Source organism: Onychostruthus taczanowskii, unplaced genomic scaffold, assembly GCF_017590055.1.
Source record: "Onychostruthus taczanowskii isolate IOZ18803 unplaced genomic scaffold, ASM1759005v1 scaffold6, whole genome shotgun sequence".
Classification (NCBI taxonomy): Eukaryota; Metazoa; Chordata; class Aves; order Passeriformes; family Passeridae; genus Onychostruthus; species Onychostruthus taczanowskii.
In genome coordinates this window covers 10,436,996-10,453,301 of record NW_024503679.1, presented here as the reverse complement: position 1 = coordinate 10,453,301, position 16,306 = coordinate 10,436,996, and the positions used below count along the sequence as shown (strand labels likewise).

General features: G+C 44.8%; 1 protein-coding gene across 1 annotated transcript; it reads right to left on the bottom strand.

Annotated features, from left to right (window-relative positions):
• Positions 1-492: 492 nt before the first annotated feature.
• Positions 493-672, bottom strand: CTXND1 (cortexin domain containing 1). The gene has a single exon (XM_041419038.1). The coding sequence runs from the start codon at positions 670-672 to the stop codon at positions 493-495; it is 180 nt and encodes a 59-aa protein (XP_041274972.1).
• Between the last annotated feature and the right edge of the window lie 15,634 nt (positions 673-16,306).

Below are 16,306 nucleotides of genomic sequence, written 5' to 3'. Positions count from 1 at the left end.
TAGCCAGAGGTACTTCAGCACTTCTACTTAGTGATGGTCTGGAATAAGAAATCTGGGTCACCCACAACGACCCAGGATCAATGAATATTTGAAGCAATCTGTTTCCAGGAAAGACAGAATACTCTTGTTGCTTTTTCATGGTACTGATGGTTACCCTGGGTTTGTGGGTGATATTGAGGGTGGGACAAACTGTGCTAGACCAAGAGTTATATTAGGAAAATCTAGTGCTTAGGAGCACTAGATTAGGAGAATCTTGTGCTATTTGAGTTAAAATGACAACCATAAAATAAGAGTTGCTGCATAGTAGTAAACTCTGCTGCCAGAATGGCTTGCTGATACCTTGACCTGTTGAGCAGAAATAATTTACACTATGTGCTCTTGGAGATATTGCTTTTGCCCTGCACATCTGAAAATGGCTGTTGGTGTGCCAGCCCTGCCCCTGGGAAGAGGCCTCCTGGACCACAGCATCCCGTGGCTCTGCTGGGGAGCCCGTCAGTCATCGAGGTGCTGCTCCTCCCACGTGGACGTGGGGATGGCACTGTAGGGGTCCATGATGACTTTTGCACAGCGGATGATCATCACAATCAGGAAGAGGCAGAGGAAGACAAAGCATGCTAACGTCAGTCCCTTGTCCACGTCAACGTACACGGGCTCTGGGGTTGGCACCTCCATTGCTTGGGCCGCTCTTCATCTGGCTTTGAATTTGCTCCTAACATCATCAAGCTCCTGCAAAACAAACACGGTGTCAGGCACGAGGGATTGCTGCTCCTGGACACGGGGAAAAGCAGGGGTTGTACTGGACACAGGTCTGATAAATTCTTGCAGGGAATTAAACCCACTGGAAATGTGGTAGCTCAGCTGAGTGAGAGCTGTGAGAAGAAGAAACCTCATCCCCACCTTAATTTGGCCCACAAATGCTTCTGGCTAAAATATTAGACACTAAAAAGAGATGTTAACAAAGAAAAGATAGGCAATAGTGAGTGAGCACTATTCGCTTGAAATATCATCTCCTAAAAGAGGCACAGACACTGTTCTTGTCTCAGTATTTCCTAATCATAAAAATATTTCCATTTCTCTGCTAGTGTGAAAGATCAGACAAATGGCAGAGCAGACTGTTTCTATCCCAATTTTCTTCTCTGTCCAAACATTCTCTGTCTCTCACTGGCACAAAGCAAAGTGAAAATTATGCATACTTATTTTCCATAATCTTTTAATCTCTGGTACTCAAGGTTCTCCAGGCAGTAGAAGATTTTTTTAGGAGCAATATAATAAGTGAATGTTTTATCAATCAGAGAGGTACCGGTCACTATGTGATTAGAACCTTATTTTCCATAATCTTTTAATCTCTGGTACTCAAGGTTCTCCAGGCAGTAGATTTTTTTAGGAGCAATATAATGTTTAAGTGGATGTTTTATCAATCAGAGAGGTACAGGTCACTATGTGATTAGAAAAAGAATTATCTTATTCACTGCAGATGTCTGCATAGCTGAAGGTCTCTCTGGCCTCCTCACTTGAATCCATAACCAAAATTACTTCAGCAGTGATGGAACCCCTCTGAAAGTTTGATTCTGGACAGTTCACCAGCTGATAGCATGAACTGCTTTGCACAGTTGTGCTGAAGGAGAGGACTGACCTTACACAGAACTGAGTCACTGCCCAGGGATGGGGAAACTTCTCCTGACATCCACACTTGGCCAAGGTGGGAAGGAGAAGTGCTGGGGATTACAGTGTAGAGGCTCAGGAACATGGAATACCTCTTTACAGCAAACAAAACAACAAAGACATGCAATCAAATGCAATAATCAAGGTGAGAGCAGTCCCTGCTTTCTGGAGAGGAGAGATGGGAACCAGAAGATGCTGAGCTGCAGAGAGGATGTGGTGAGCCTGGTGTACCAAACAGCCCAGCTGCTCTCTGTGACTGCACTAACACAGCGAGGAAATCCCAGCTTTATCACACAGACAAGCTTGCCTGGCTGTGTTTGCAGTGAGCTGCTGCTGCTGGCAGGGCTGTTGCAGAGGTGGCTCACATTGCCTGGAGCGTTTTGCTCCTGCAGCATCGTGCTGGGCCAGCTGCCAGGGGGTGTCCCAGAGACTCCTGAACTCCTGAGCCCTGCACATCTTCCTCAGGGTGAACTGAAGACCTTTTATTTTAAAACCTCACAGTTTCTTCCCCGTCTCATAATTTGCTCCTTTTCATGTGGTTTTCCAGCCTCACAACTTCCTAGATCCCACAAGGCAAGTACAAATCAGCTGGGCTCTTAAATCTATTTTAAGCACAAGGATGTCAGATTTTTTTTAATTTCCTGAAAGGGTAGAAATTACTGTGACAGCCAGTCCTGCAGCAGGGAAATGAAAGAAGCTGATGACACAAAGTGAATGAAACCAAGCAGACATCTCATGATCTCAGGTATTTACCAGTCACATCCAGGAGCTCATGAAGAAATCTCTGAGGAGTGAGGTCAGGCTTGTAATGCTCACCTTGCCTGGTCAGGGGTCTAATATTCCCAAGAGACTCTGCTACCACTCTAGTTCACCAGCCAAGAGATCTTACATTGCAGTTTATAACTTCATTTGATGAAAAAAGGGTTTGTCAGCAAACCTGAGTATTAGGTATGAATACTTTATGAATACAAAAGGAAGAAATGTTATCAAAACTGCTAATGTATCCATGTCTTTTCCTGCAGTGCTCTTGTGAGGGTCCAACAAGGATGGGTGTGATTTTTAATTTTTTTTCCCCCTTCTGACATTCTGGCTGTTGTACCATGCGGGATTATTTCACCCTAAGTTACCTGGTGCAGAATAGCAGAAATACCTGGTAATTTCCATCATTACTGATCTTAGAGGAAAAACTGCATTTTCTTTCAAATGTACTTTCTTTGGAAAGATGAATAATTTACTCAGAAAATGATCAGAGGTTTCAAGTAGAGATCTATCCCTTGGAGATTTTTCTCTTCAAAATGGCATCACTCAATCTCATAGAAGTCTGGTTTAAGTGCTGCATCCCTCTGCTTCAGGACTGTGTCTGGAGGATGTTTCTCTTCTTCTGGAAGGGAAAAGCACATTTGGGAAAGGACAGCCAGGCTTTAGAAGGCTTTACCCAGAGAGCAGAGTGAAAGGCTGTGGCATCTGAGCTGTGGTTTGCACAGTAAATTATGGTGACAGCTTGAACCCAATGATTTCAGGTTTATATTGATCTGTTTTGACAAAAGCAGACATTTTCAGTAGGACTAGAAATATTTTTTCCAAAAAAGCTGTATTCTTGATGTTGTATAAATCACGTTTTCTCTCCTTCTGGTCCCCCCATAAACTCGGTAATGTTTTGATGCTGAGCACTGTTCTGCACGCAGTCACTTGTGTTTCTTGGGGCTGGCCAGGAGGATCTGGCTTTGGCTGTCCTCACTCTCAGCTTGGCTGCTCACCTGCATCTGTCAGAGTGGAGCCTCCTCTGCAGGTCTGGCTTGTCAGAGGGCTCCTGTGAGTCCTGGGAGGCTGGGGCCAGCACGCTCTTGATGCTGTTCCATGCTGTTAGTCTCTGCAGGTGCACTCCAGCAGGCTTGGCAGGGCAGGAACCCTTGGTGCTGGGCAGAGCTGGGGGCTGGAATGGTGCTGAGCAGAGCTGGGGGCTGGAATGGGGCTGGGCAGAGCTGGGGGCTGGAATGGGGCTGGGCAGAGCGGGGGGCTGGAATGGGGCTGTGTCTGGGGCACCTGTCTCCAGATTATTTTATTGTGGCTGGAACTCATTGCTGTTCTAGATCAGGCAAGAGACAGTCCCCAAATGCAAAAGTAGATGTGCTCACAAGTGCAAAAAATGCAAAATAGTCCCCAAATTAAAAAAAAAGCGTTCACCAGGACTGTTGCCTCTTGGAATGGAATGGAAAGTTCAGCTCCCAAATATCACATGGACATGCTGTGTCCTGCTGCCTGCCAGCTCCTTGTGGTCCTCACCCCTGTAACAGCTGCACAACTTGTCCTGCTCCATTCCCGTTTCCTTGGCCAGGGCCTCCACTGCCCTTCCCACTGCCCTGGTGCCCAGCAGTAGAGGCAGGTCTGGAGTGGGCTGTGGAGTGTCTCCCAGGATGAAGCAGAGTGGCTCCATGCTGGATGCTCCCCGCACACCTGCCCTCCATCCCAGCCCTGGGATGTGCTGTGCAGGTCAGCAGAGGGGCTTTGCAGTCGGTTTTTCTTGGTCTGGTGTGTGAAATCCATCAGTGCTGTTGAAATTGGCTCCCTCTCCAGCTACAGACTGGTTGGCTGGATGTTTTGCTCTTGTTTACTAGCAGGGCTGATGTTCACAGCATTGTGTGTGTGTGTTTGGGGGGGGGGAATCAGCAGAAACAATTATAAAGTTTCACACTTGAATGATCAAGTTTTCTCTGAATAGCTGAATTGTAGAAAATTACTTCCCCCCCAGCCTTGACAGCAATGAGCTGTAGAATTGTGGTTTTATGAAATTCTTCAGATTTGTTGAAAAGGTGATTAGGTCTAAACAAAGCCAGAAGATGAAGAAGAACAATTCCTGGCTCCAACGAGGCAATTTAGCCATCCTGAATCTATGTCTTCCTGTAAATCCCTGGGTGTTGCAGTGCAGCCTCTGCCCCTGTGACCTCTCTGGCTGTAGCTGTGTGCCACAGGCAGGCTCACCCAGGGATGGAGCTGTGCTGGGTAGTTCAGCACCAAAAGTGACTCTGCCCTTTGCAGAGGGCCAGCACCAGGCAGCAGCTGTGTCTCTTCAGAGGGGTTGGTGCCCTGCTCCCCTGGCGTGTTTTGTATCTTTGCTGCTTGTTTTGTTTCCCAGAGCCCTTTTCATGAGGGATTGCTACAGAAGAGAGATTATATTTAATTTTTATGACTTTATGCAGGATGTTGGCATTCTCCTTAGTGTTCCAGCTCTGTTACAGGCTCTCTGTAACATTTGTGCTCATCAGTGTGCCTGAATTTTGCAGTCAGCCCTACCTATGCAAGACACTTTAAAAGATATATTTTTGGGGTTTTTTTTCCCTAAGCTGACAATCTTGGCACTGTCACTTTAAATATAAACTGATAATGAACCACATACATTGCAGAGAGCTGTTTCCTGTGCTGGTTAATCACGTTTCACCTCATCTCATCCTTTAGGATTTATTTCAAAACAGTCTCTGGTTTTGGTTTGTTGGGTTTTTTTTTTTGTTGTTTTTGGTTTTTTTGTTTTGTTTTTTTTTTAATCTTTACTCCTAGATGTACAGGGAGGGAAGGGAAGGGAAATTACAAGATTTCATGTATGAAGCAGATCCATACCTTCCAGCCCTGGGTAGGAAGCCTGTCACATCCCAGCATGGCAGCATTGTGGAGATAAAATCCTCCCTGCAGTCATATTTTAAAAGTTTTGTCGGTCAGTGGCGCTTTAACGGCGTCCGGGCTCTGCTCAGGTTCACCTCCACCCAGACCTGGAAGCAGTTCTCACCGGGGTGTTCTGGAAAATAATAATAATTGACAATTGCTCCTGACGTGGGATGTGGGCGGGACGGGCTCGTTCAGCTCCAGGGACAGCCTGGGGCCACTCGTGCACAGGATGGATTCCTCTGGCACACATTCCCTGCAAGAAGGTTTATGAGAGGAAAAGCAGTGTTCAAGCCCGAGGTCATATCAATAGTTCTTCTTAAACAAGCAGAAAATCCTATTTTTAAATCATAGCAAAAGATCAGCCAGGTTTGAATTGATCCTGCTCAGGAGTCTGCATATTTATTTAGGGCTTGGATGGTTTGTTTAGACAAGACTGCTTGATTTATCTGAGCTGATACACCAGGACTTAAAAAACTATTAATTATTTGCATTTTTTTTAAAGTCTGTCTGGTTTGGGATAATATCCTTTTTTACATGCACTCAAAGTAGTTTCAGCCAGCAATGCTTGCTGGATGACAAACCTGGCTTTTTGCACATTGTTGTGGAAAGGAGTTCTAAGGTGTAGGATGGGAAGGCTGAGAAGAACAACCAAAAGATGAGCCCCAAACCCTTGTTTGGGACTCAGCAGGACAGGGTGTGCTCAGGCAAGGGACCAGAGGTGAAGGCCAGGAAGGATGCTGCTCCAGAGAGGCATTGTGTGTGTTTGTCATACAAAGTCACCTTCAATTTGAAGTTCAAATATCTACAGGAATAGCCTGGACACTTGATCATACTCTAATATTCTTAACAATCTAGTTTTGATTAAAAACTCACTGCTTCTGAGCACAGGAGTCAAATGCTGCAGATAGATACAGACAGATGAGCTTCTTGCTACACCCAGAGAGCAATAATGTGACCATTAGCTTAGTCTAAAAATTAATTGTCCTTTTATGCTTACAATTCTTTCAGCAGAAAATCAATACCTCATTTCAGTAACTCTGCCTTCCTATAAGCACGATTTTTCCTGTGTAGCTGAAGGCAAGTTTAATCCTTGTTTTTAACTCACTGTTTGGCATTTTGTTTTGGTTGTTGGACTATTTTATTTCTTGCTTTACATAATGACTTTAAATCTATATGCTTAGCTTAGTTTGTACAAACTCCTTTACTCAGTTACGGTCAAGAGACAATCTTCCCTCCACACAGTTGCTTTTAGCCATTTGTAAATCACTGGGTGCCAGTACTCTGTCAGAAGACTAAAGACATCATTTGCAAGAGCCCAGAAGTTGAAAACAAATAAGCATATAAATCAATCTGGGGAAAGTTTTAAAAGTTGCTGTTGCACAAATGTTTCCTTCCTACATAGCCCCATGGCAAGAATAGCATTAATCTTCATTGAGAAAAACATGCAGCATACACTTAGAGTAACTGTGGGCTACTTATAATTTGAGAGCATCCTAAATCAAATAATCATTTCTCACTCACTTCAAGGAGCATGTGGAATTACTCATTAACAAAAGATTTAAAAAAAAAAAAAAGAAGATGGCTGTTCTTGGGAGCAAGTTGCTGTTCAGAACTATTGAGTGAGCTGATGGACAGCTGAGATCTGGAGTAAAAGGTGCTTCCAGCCTCCCAAAGCTCAACTATTGTGAAAAATCCTTGATTAAACTTTGCTGAGGTGAGAACACCTGTGAAACCCTCTCAGAGGCTGGGAGTGGTCATTCAGAGGGGAAAAAGAGGGGCAGGATCAGTGATGCTCTCTCTCTGTGGGTTGCTGGGTGCACACACGAGTGGGAAGTGACAGGACTCAAGTGTTTTATGATCAAGGGCAGGCAATGCAGGATGATGCTGTGATGTTGTCTCTGTGTCAGTTGCTTTATAACCCACAGGGGAGCAGGAGGAGAGAGAAAATCCAGTGCTCCTCAGACCCCAGCCCAGGGTTTTGCCTCCCTTCCCTGCACTGTCCTGGGCTCATCCCTGGTCAGGGAGCTCTGTGACCCCTGTGTGAGGTGCAGGGACACTCCTCTGGTCCCCTGTTTGTGTTTCTGCTGTGGTGGGAGAGCTGCAGGGATTGTACAGCATGGCTCAGCCCATCCCTGCAGTGCTGGCTCCCACCCTGGGGCTGCTGGGGACACTGATTCATCCTTTAGGAGAGAATGCCTGGAAAATGCAAATGCCTGGGATATGAAAAGTTTAGATGAGCTAGAGAAATAACACCTGCCTGAGTAGGACCATCCTTCCTTCCTTCCTTCCCTGTGTGTTTTGATAAGGGGGCTGAAGCTGCTTTCCTTATCACTGCTGGGATGCACTCAGTGCATCCCCTTTCATCAAGGCAAGATGTAAAGGAGTCTGAGAGAAACAAACGGATTAGGCTTTTAAGCCAAGGCTTGTAAGGTCTGAATAGATATGATATGAACTCATTTTAATGGAGTATCTGCTTTTTAAACTCTCTGCTGTTTAACTCCTCTGAAAGGAGACAAACATGCCTGTTGGTCCTGGCAGTTATTTTATAAATTAAACAATGACTGTTAGCAAGGAGAATTATAAGCAAAACTATGGAGAAATTTTTCACTGCAGCCAAGCTGACAAGGAGGAAAAATGACCCATATTTTTCTGTACTACTCTGATTTTTTCTTTTTAAACAAAAACAAAAGGCTCACTTCAAGGCAGAACAGCAACTCCTTTTTACATAAATGCTACCTTCTCCCACCCTGGGGCTGCTGGGGACACTGATTCATCCTTTAGGAGAGAATGCCTGGAAAATGCAAATGCCTGGGATATGAAAAGTTTAGATGAGCTAGAGAAATAACACCTGCCTGAGTAGGACCATCCTTCCTTCCTTCCCTGTGTGTTTTGATAAGGGGGCTGAAGCTGCTTTCCTTATCACTGCTGGGATGCACTCAGTGCATCCCCTTTCATCAAGGCAAGATGTAAAGGAGTCTGAGAGAAACAAACGGATTAGGCTTTTAAGCCAAGGCTTGTAAGGTCTGAATAGATATGATATGAACTCATTTTAATGGAGTATCTGCTTTTTAAACTCTCTGCTGTTTAACTCCTCTGAAAGGAGACAAACATGCCTGTTGGTCCTGGCAGTTATTTTATAAATTAAACAATGACTGTTAGCAAGGAGAATTATAAGCAAAACTATGGAGAAATTTTTCACTGCAGCCAAGCTGACAAGGAGGAAAAATGACCCATATTTTTCTGTACTACTCTGATTTTTTCTTTTTAAACAAAAACAAAAGGCTCACTTCAAGGCAGAACAGCAACTCCTTTTTACATAAATGTTACCTTGTGATGGTGATATCCAGTATTCTCTAACTTGCAGGATACTTCTCAGAAACACATCTTTTGCCCTTTCATCTTGAAAAACTACATACAGATCAGATTGAGGCTGTATCTATATTTTTCCAATTGAGGAAAAGTATTGTGAATGAATTCTCAGCAAAAATAGTTGGGTTTTGCCAGTAGAACTGCCACAAATATAGGCAGAAAGGGACCATCTAATCATATAGCTCTGCTTCATCTCTGAATCACTAATCTCAAATCAAAAGTTAAATTATTGCTAATGAAGGTAACTCCTAGTCAAGAAGGTTTTAATAAATTAGCAGCAAAACATCCAAAATAGATACAGGTGGATTTGCCATTGTAATAGCTGCAGGTACCCTTTAATCCATACTGACAACTGATTCATGCACTTTTTTTAATGCAGGCCTTTCTCAGATACCTCAGAAATTTGTGGGGAGAGTGATTTAATCAATTAAACATAAGCAAAAATAACGCTCAAAGTCCAGAGTGTGTTTTGGCTCAAAACAAGACAAACTGACACAGGCTCTACAAGGGCTTCCATCAAAGGCCCTGCTCCGTGCTGTTCCTTTTCTGAAGCAGTTTGGGCTGCAGGGGATGCTGAGGATGGATATTTGCAATTGTGCTCAATTGTGCTGCAAAACCTCCTGTGCAGCTGCCCTGGCTCTTTGTGGCCATCTAACCAGGGCTGTGATGCCAGCTGAACCACATCCTGTCTTAAACTGAGAAAAAAATCTTGCAAAGGAAGTCTTAAAGACTGGATGAATCAGCCTGAGATGCAGCAGAAATGTGGGCCTGACTGCAAATCAGGACACGAGGTTTAACACTGCCAGCCTCCCTTGCCAGCTCACTGGGCAGAAATGGAGCCCCAGGAGTGGCAGCCCCAGAGCCAGAAATGGTGTTGGGTAAGGATGAGAAACCCTTAAAAACAGTGGCAAAACCAACCCTACTTACACAGATTTATCTCTCCTTGCTGGTGTGAGGAATAGGGGGAAGGAATAATTGAGGATCTGAAATGAAAGTTTAGGGGCCCCAGGTGATCCAATGAGTTTGGGTTAGGGCTGTGCCAGGGAGCAGAGCCTTGTGCTGCATGGGACGCCCACAGCAGCTTCTCTCCTCTCCAGCTGGAAAACCAGAATTGTTGCAGCATGTTATCTAATTCCAGCTCTAATTTGCCAACAGGAGAAGCAGATATATCATTACTAGTTTTTCCCTGTTTTCTTTTCTCAAGAGGACAGTTTTTCTCCTGCTACTATAAGAACTGGGAGAGTGGAAGTTGGCCTGTTTTCAGAGGCACTGAGTGCCTCCAGCACCATCTGGAGCCAGTGTGAGCAGCCAAACAGCTCAACAGCACAGAAAATCTTACTGTTTTCAGACCCCTCCTTTCTGCACAGCTCTGCACATGAGCACTGCACAAAAGATTCTTTCTGATGAGGATCCAGTTGGCACCCACATAAACTGTATTTTCCACTGTCTCCCAACAGGGATGGATTGCATCTTCCTTCAGAGAGAGGCCAGATGATTTTTATTACAAATGAACCAAAACCTTGAGTCAGGACATGCATTACATTTTCCATGACAGCCCTGGCTGGAGTGAAGGATCCTGATAAGAATTTAAGGATAATTGAGCTCTAGTCTCTAGCTCTGTAGGTAGGTAACAAATATAGCAGCCTCCAAATTTGGCATGTCACCAAGCAAGGCTGGGGGAAAGGATAAATGGCCCATTGCTGAGATGAGTGAGGATCAGGCAGGATCCTGAGTCTGAGCCCCAGCTGTTCATGGTCTCTGTCTCTTGTCCTTCCCAGGACACGTGGGCAATTCCTACGGCAGTAAATCAAATGTGTCCAAGGCTGGTTTTTGGCATCAAGGCTGGCTGGTGCAAATGGGGACAAACTTTTTAGCAGGAGCTGTTGTGTTAGGATAAGGGGCAATGGTTTTAAACCAAAAGAGGATCTATTTAGCTCTGATATAAGGAAGAACATTTTTACAGGGAATGTGGTAAAACACTGCAGGATGGTGGATGCCCCGTCTCTGGAAATATTCAAAGTAAGGTTGAACAGGGCTCTGAGCAACTTGATCTAATTACAGATCTCCCCAGTCATTGCAGGGGGCTTGGAGCTTGATGACCTATAAAGGTCCCTTCAACCCAAACCATTCTGTGATTGTATGAAATCCTGCTAAACTTGGCCTCTGCGACAGATTATGTTACAATGTGGTTTTAGAGGGATGACAAATTAAACTTGTAAACTTTGACTATCTCTTGGTTGTGGAATGTATTTATTAGAAGTGCCAGATTGGTGGGTATAAAATGCAGTTTGTGTTTAATCAAAGACAGAGAACAGTCAAAAATTCTCTCTCAGAATGGTGAAACAATGGGCCTGTTTCTGACTGGGCTTTGGTGGCAGGAGGAGGGCAGAACACCAATTTAGTGACCACCAGCACAGCCTGACACTGAAGCTGTCCAAGCAGTGAAAAGCTACCCCATGATTACCACCCTGGCTGTCATTCTCATTTCTGGGGCATGTTCCCTGGACCACCTTCAGGTGAATCCTCAGGTACCCCTGCCCTGGGGGCTGCTCCAGGCCAGGCTCTAATTCAGCTTCCCTGCAGCAGATCTGATCCAGGCTAGTGATGACTTTGGCCAAAATTTTGTTTGTTTTGACTGATGCTTTTTCATTCCCTCCTTCCCTCTCATCCCAATCTGTATTGAAGATATTCCCAAGTATAGCCCATGGCCTGAGTGCCACCTGTGTATCTCCATGGTTTTTTTCTGATCATGTACTCATGTACACTCTCTAAGTATGCGTGCAGCCTTTTCATCACATCAAGAAAGGTCCTTTCCTCAGCTGGAAGCTCATTGACTTTTCTATAAAACTTGTAGCAGAAACACTCTTTAATTAAGTCTGCACAGAAAAGAGCTTTGATTCCAGACGTGTGTTACAGCCCGATGTTGTTTCCTCTCTCACTGCAGCAGATTACTGGAAGTGTAGTCCCTGATTAAAAAGATTGTGGGCAATTACATTCCATCTCCACATCTTCATCTAGATCAGTAGCTTGTCAGTGGGTCACTGGAATCAGACTGCCAGAACCTTTGTGCATGTTCAATTTATAAAGGACAGGTTTTGGCGCAGCCCCCAACAGTCCCAGACAGCCAACACCTCATTAATGCACCATTAGCCACAAGGAACATTTTTAAGTGAACCTAACGTACAGGGAGCCACGAGGGCTTGCCTGAACTGACTCAGCAGTTTGGAAGGTCTTTTCTTCCTTGCAGGGATCACTCTGGCTTCTGAATGTGCCCAGATGTCCCAAACTTAAGTGCTCCTTTACCCCTTGTAGCCATCTTTTATGTTGCTTTTTTATGGACTGGGATCACTGTGGTTTGAAAGCAGAGAAGTGGGCTGAGGAATAGATACCTGCCCCAAGGGAGTTCTCTTCAGGATAACTAAAATGATCAAAGGGATGATCAGTTGCTTTATAAGTGTCTGAAGAAGATGGGGAAAAGGTGGCTGAGGAATGATGTTTGAGCTATACAAAAATCACAGATAGGTGAGGGGAAATTTTTTTCCTCCCAACTAAAAAAAAAAAAAACCCACCTGTTTTCAAAACGGGTAATTGGGGGCATTCAATGCACTAGTAGATAACCAGCTTGTTATTGAGAAAACAGCTGCTTTATTCTGCAGGTAGTGACTTCCCAAAACTTGCTACACAGAGGACTGGAGACAGCACCTGCAGGCTTTTTGAGCTGGATGAATTACAGGTAACAGATCCAGAAAAAGATCCTAAAACCACTAAACAGGGGTCTTCCCTATGACTTCCTAAAGGAGCAGTTGTGGGTGGCGGAGGACGGGCTGCCAGATGTGACGCAGTCCCTAAGGAGCATCTCCCCTCAGACCCAGAAAAGGATTTCTTTTGCTCTTATTTCTTGGCTTGCCAATGCTTTTGGGCTGCCTCTGGAAAGTCCCTTTAAGAGAAGATATTTGAGATCTGATCCAATTTCTGTTTCAATCTCTATTTGTATCTGTAAGTAATACAGCTCTAATACTTTTAAAACCAGGCACTGATCTTTGCTTCTGGTTTAACTCTGTCTCTTCATATTTACTGAATATATTTATATTCAGTGCAATAATGAGATTCCTCAAAAGCTCTTCATGCATGAAAAGAAACTAAACTGAAACAGCTCAGTCCTCTGAATAATAAGGTGAGATGTGTCCCAGTGGGTCTCTGCCTGTCCATGGCTGCTATTTCTTTATTGTCACAGGCTCGTTTTATGCCCACGCTCCTGGAAGTTTAATTAATTGCAAATGCAGAAAATGGAGAGTTGCTTTGCAGTACAGGTGACTTTGGGCCAGAGGCAAGCACACATCTAACACACAGGAATTCCATCCCCACATCTGTGAGTGCTGAGGAGGAGACAATTACCTCTGAGCACCATCTCACAGGCATGCCCAGAGCATCCAGTGATCTTTAAACCTGTGCAGGGAGCATGACACAGTGACACCAGTAGGATTGACTACATTTCCCTACCTCATTTGGTGTACTTCTGTGTGAAGATTTATGTTAGGACAGGAGCTAACAGGACTGCAATCATGACTCAATACAGAAGTAGATTTTTCTACAGCAAAATTTTATATACATGCAAATGCAGACCTGAATCTATTTGTTTGGGTTTTTTTAAACAAGTATTCTTTGTTTCCCCTTGGACTGTTTTCCCTGCAAGGTCTTCTAGATGATTCTAGTGCTGAGCCTCCTGGTAGGGAATGACTCCAGATCTCCCACAGGTTCAGCTGAGCCTGGAGCATCTGGAAGGGCAGGACACTGCAAAAGCAGCCCTTGCTTTTCAGTTGCTCAGCTGCAATTCTGCTGGTGCTGTTCCATCAGTGCTGTGCTCAGGAGCTGCTCCTGCTCATGTGCCAGCAGCAGCCAGACTTCTTAAGGCAGGGGTTTGATTGAGAAGGGGGCAGTGAAGTGGCAGAAGGAGATTTATAACTCCATCGTGGTTCAGCATAGGCCTTCTCTTAGAGGGCAAAGGACAAGAGTTTTGCCCAGTTCTGCAGTGTTTTTGATTTGCAGAAAAAAGCCTCAGATCTTGTCCCATGTCACTGCAGATTAACACAAAGAGTTGTCTGGATGCTGTGGCTGGGGGGAAGTGGTTCCCTCTATAGCAAAATGCACATTCTCTTTTGGGTGGAAGCCTCTGTGTAGGTAGAGCCTGGCCTGCAGAGGTGTGTGAGATGCTCAGGGTCTGTGCAGGGGCAGCTAACACAGTCACAGGGATTATCTTTGGCAGGACAAGGCAAGGGACCTTGTTTTGTTTTAAGCTGTCTGTTTAGAGCAGGATGTTCAAGCCACCTCTAACAGCAAAGCCAGACCTCAATTCTAGCAGAATTTAGGAGTCAACCCTTACAAAGGAAGCCAAATAACACTTTATGACTTCTATTTTTCTGAATTTCTGAAACTAATCGCTGAGAAGATGCTAAGCAAAGATACAGGGAAGCTCTTTTAACAGCAGAAACCTCCAACAGTGCCCCCAGTCTGTAAGTCTGGGCTCTGCCTTCTCTCTGCTCTGCAAAGTGAGCTTTGCAAACGGAGATTTCCTCCAGCACCTCTGTCCACGTACGTGACTGCCCCAGCTGCACCCTCAGCTCTGAGGGGGCAGCAATGGAAAGTAGCTGAGAGTGCTGTAAAACTCAGTTTCTGTAAATATGCCAAGCCCCAAGGAGGGAAGTGATGCCCAGGCTGGTGGCTAAGGCAGATGGAGCTGGGAAGGAGGCTGGGGAGCCTGCTGACACACAGCCTGATGCATGTGCTGCTGCCAAGGTCAGCAGCCCTGGAGTGACACAGAGTAAATAATGGGGCTGCCTCAGGCACCCTTCCTGGGCTGAGGGAACGCTGCAACTGCAAACCTTTCAAAAGCACTGAGATATACAGCACTCAGCTAGAAAATAGCTCTTTATGGGCATGCTAAAATATGGCCTGCACATGGCTGGGTACCTCTCTATGAATGACTGTCCCCTAGCACAGAAAAATGTCTGGCTTCTATTTACATGACTGCGAGAACCCTTGAACTAAATTAGTTTTGTAAATGTTGGACAGGCAGTGGGAGGGTTGCTTTCTAGAGAAGTTGTTTTAATAATAAAATGCCTCATAAAAACTGCATTGACTTCAACCAGGCAGAGCGTGGGCAGCTCAAAACTTCTGCCTGCTTCACTTTAACCCAGTGCTTTGGGGCTGAGCAAAACACAAAGGCCATCATGGCTGTGGTAGGTGTCCCTCGTGAGCAGGAGAGCAAGGGCAGAGCTGCTTAAATCTGCTGGGTCAGGGCTGAGGACAGTGTGACAGGGAGTAAACTTGGTGCTGCCAAGACACCTCCATGAAACCAGTGGGAGGTACAGGCTGGCAGCCTACACTTGGCATTTCCCACATTGTGCAGTGGTGTGACAAACACAAACTTTAGACTTTCTCCTCCTCAACATTTTTTATTCCGTGCACTGACTCACTACTGACTTTGCAGTGAGAAAGACAGGGGGGGTTGTGCATTGCTGGGTTCATGTGTCTGAAGGCACCATCTCAGCATCTTCCAAGGCTCCATAAAATCAGAGCTAAACAGTCTCAGGAAACCCTGCTGAACTTTCCCTCTCAGGCAAGCCTCACTGCCAGAAAGGATGCTCTGATGGGAACACTGCATTCCCAAGCCAAATTGCCCTTGGAATCACTTCCCCCTCTCTGCCAGCTAATAAAACCCTAATTTTCTCAAAGGGAAGTTCAAGCAGAGTTTTGACTTTGAAAAATAAGTGCCAGCAATTATCTGCCGTTTGATATAGCCAGTTCTATTGATATGCAATATTTAATAGGAAGTGTTTAAATATTATAGTAGCAGCATAAAAACCTGCACTTGACCACAAAGAACAGTGTCCAATTTATTCCTTTGGCATGTACTGAAGGTATAGGTTAAAGTAAGTCTTCCAGAAGTCTGACAGGCTGTCTTGTGACAACTTAAAACTTCTCCTGTGATGTAGTTTCCTGAATGCTGCCCTGGGGTAGGTTTGATTTTTTATTTTTTCCCCCCTTGGTGGCCTACTGCAGTGATCACCAATTAAAGCATTTGGCAGGTTTCTCATAAATATAACCTTGAAACTGTGGAGCAATCTCCTGGTGAAACATGGCCAGCCTATGCATATCTGTCCATCAAATGACCCTGCAGATGCTGTGGTCAGGGAGGAAAGCAGATTTAAGAAATTGGGGGTACCCTCTCCACACCCCACCCTGGCACAGGGCCATGTCAGTTTATACTGCAGGGACTCCTCTCCTTCTCCCCTTCTATTTCAGGTCTTCTGACAGAGCTAATTATGGCAGCAAGTGACTTGCATCAATGACATTCAGGGAACACAAGCATTTGTGGGCTTGGGAGCTCTTGAGCATTGCCCTGTCTGCAAATTTTTCTTCTTGCAGTGCAAGTGTAATTTATATCTGCTATTTATATATGTTTAGGAAAACTCCTGTGCTATACATTCACCTTTTCTACTTTACCACCAGTCTAGGATAATTAATAGCCTCAGAGACCTGCTCTGTTACAGGCATTGACTCTAAAAACTATTTTCCCTTTTGTTATGTTCTTTTTAAGCTTGAGAAGCAACATTGCTTT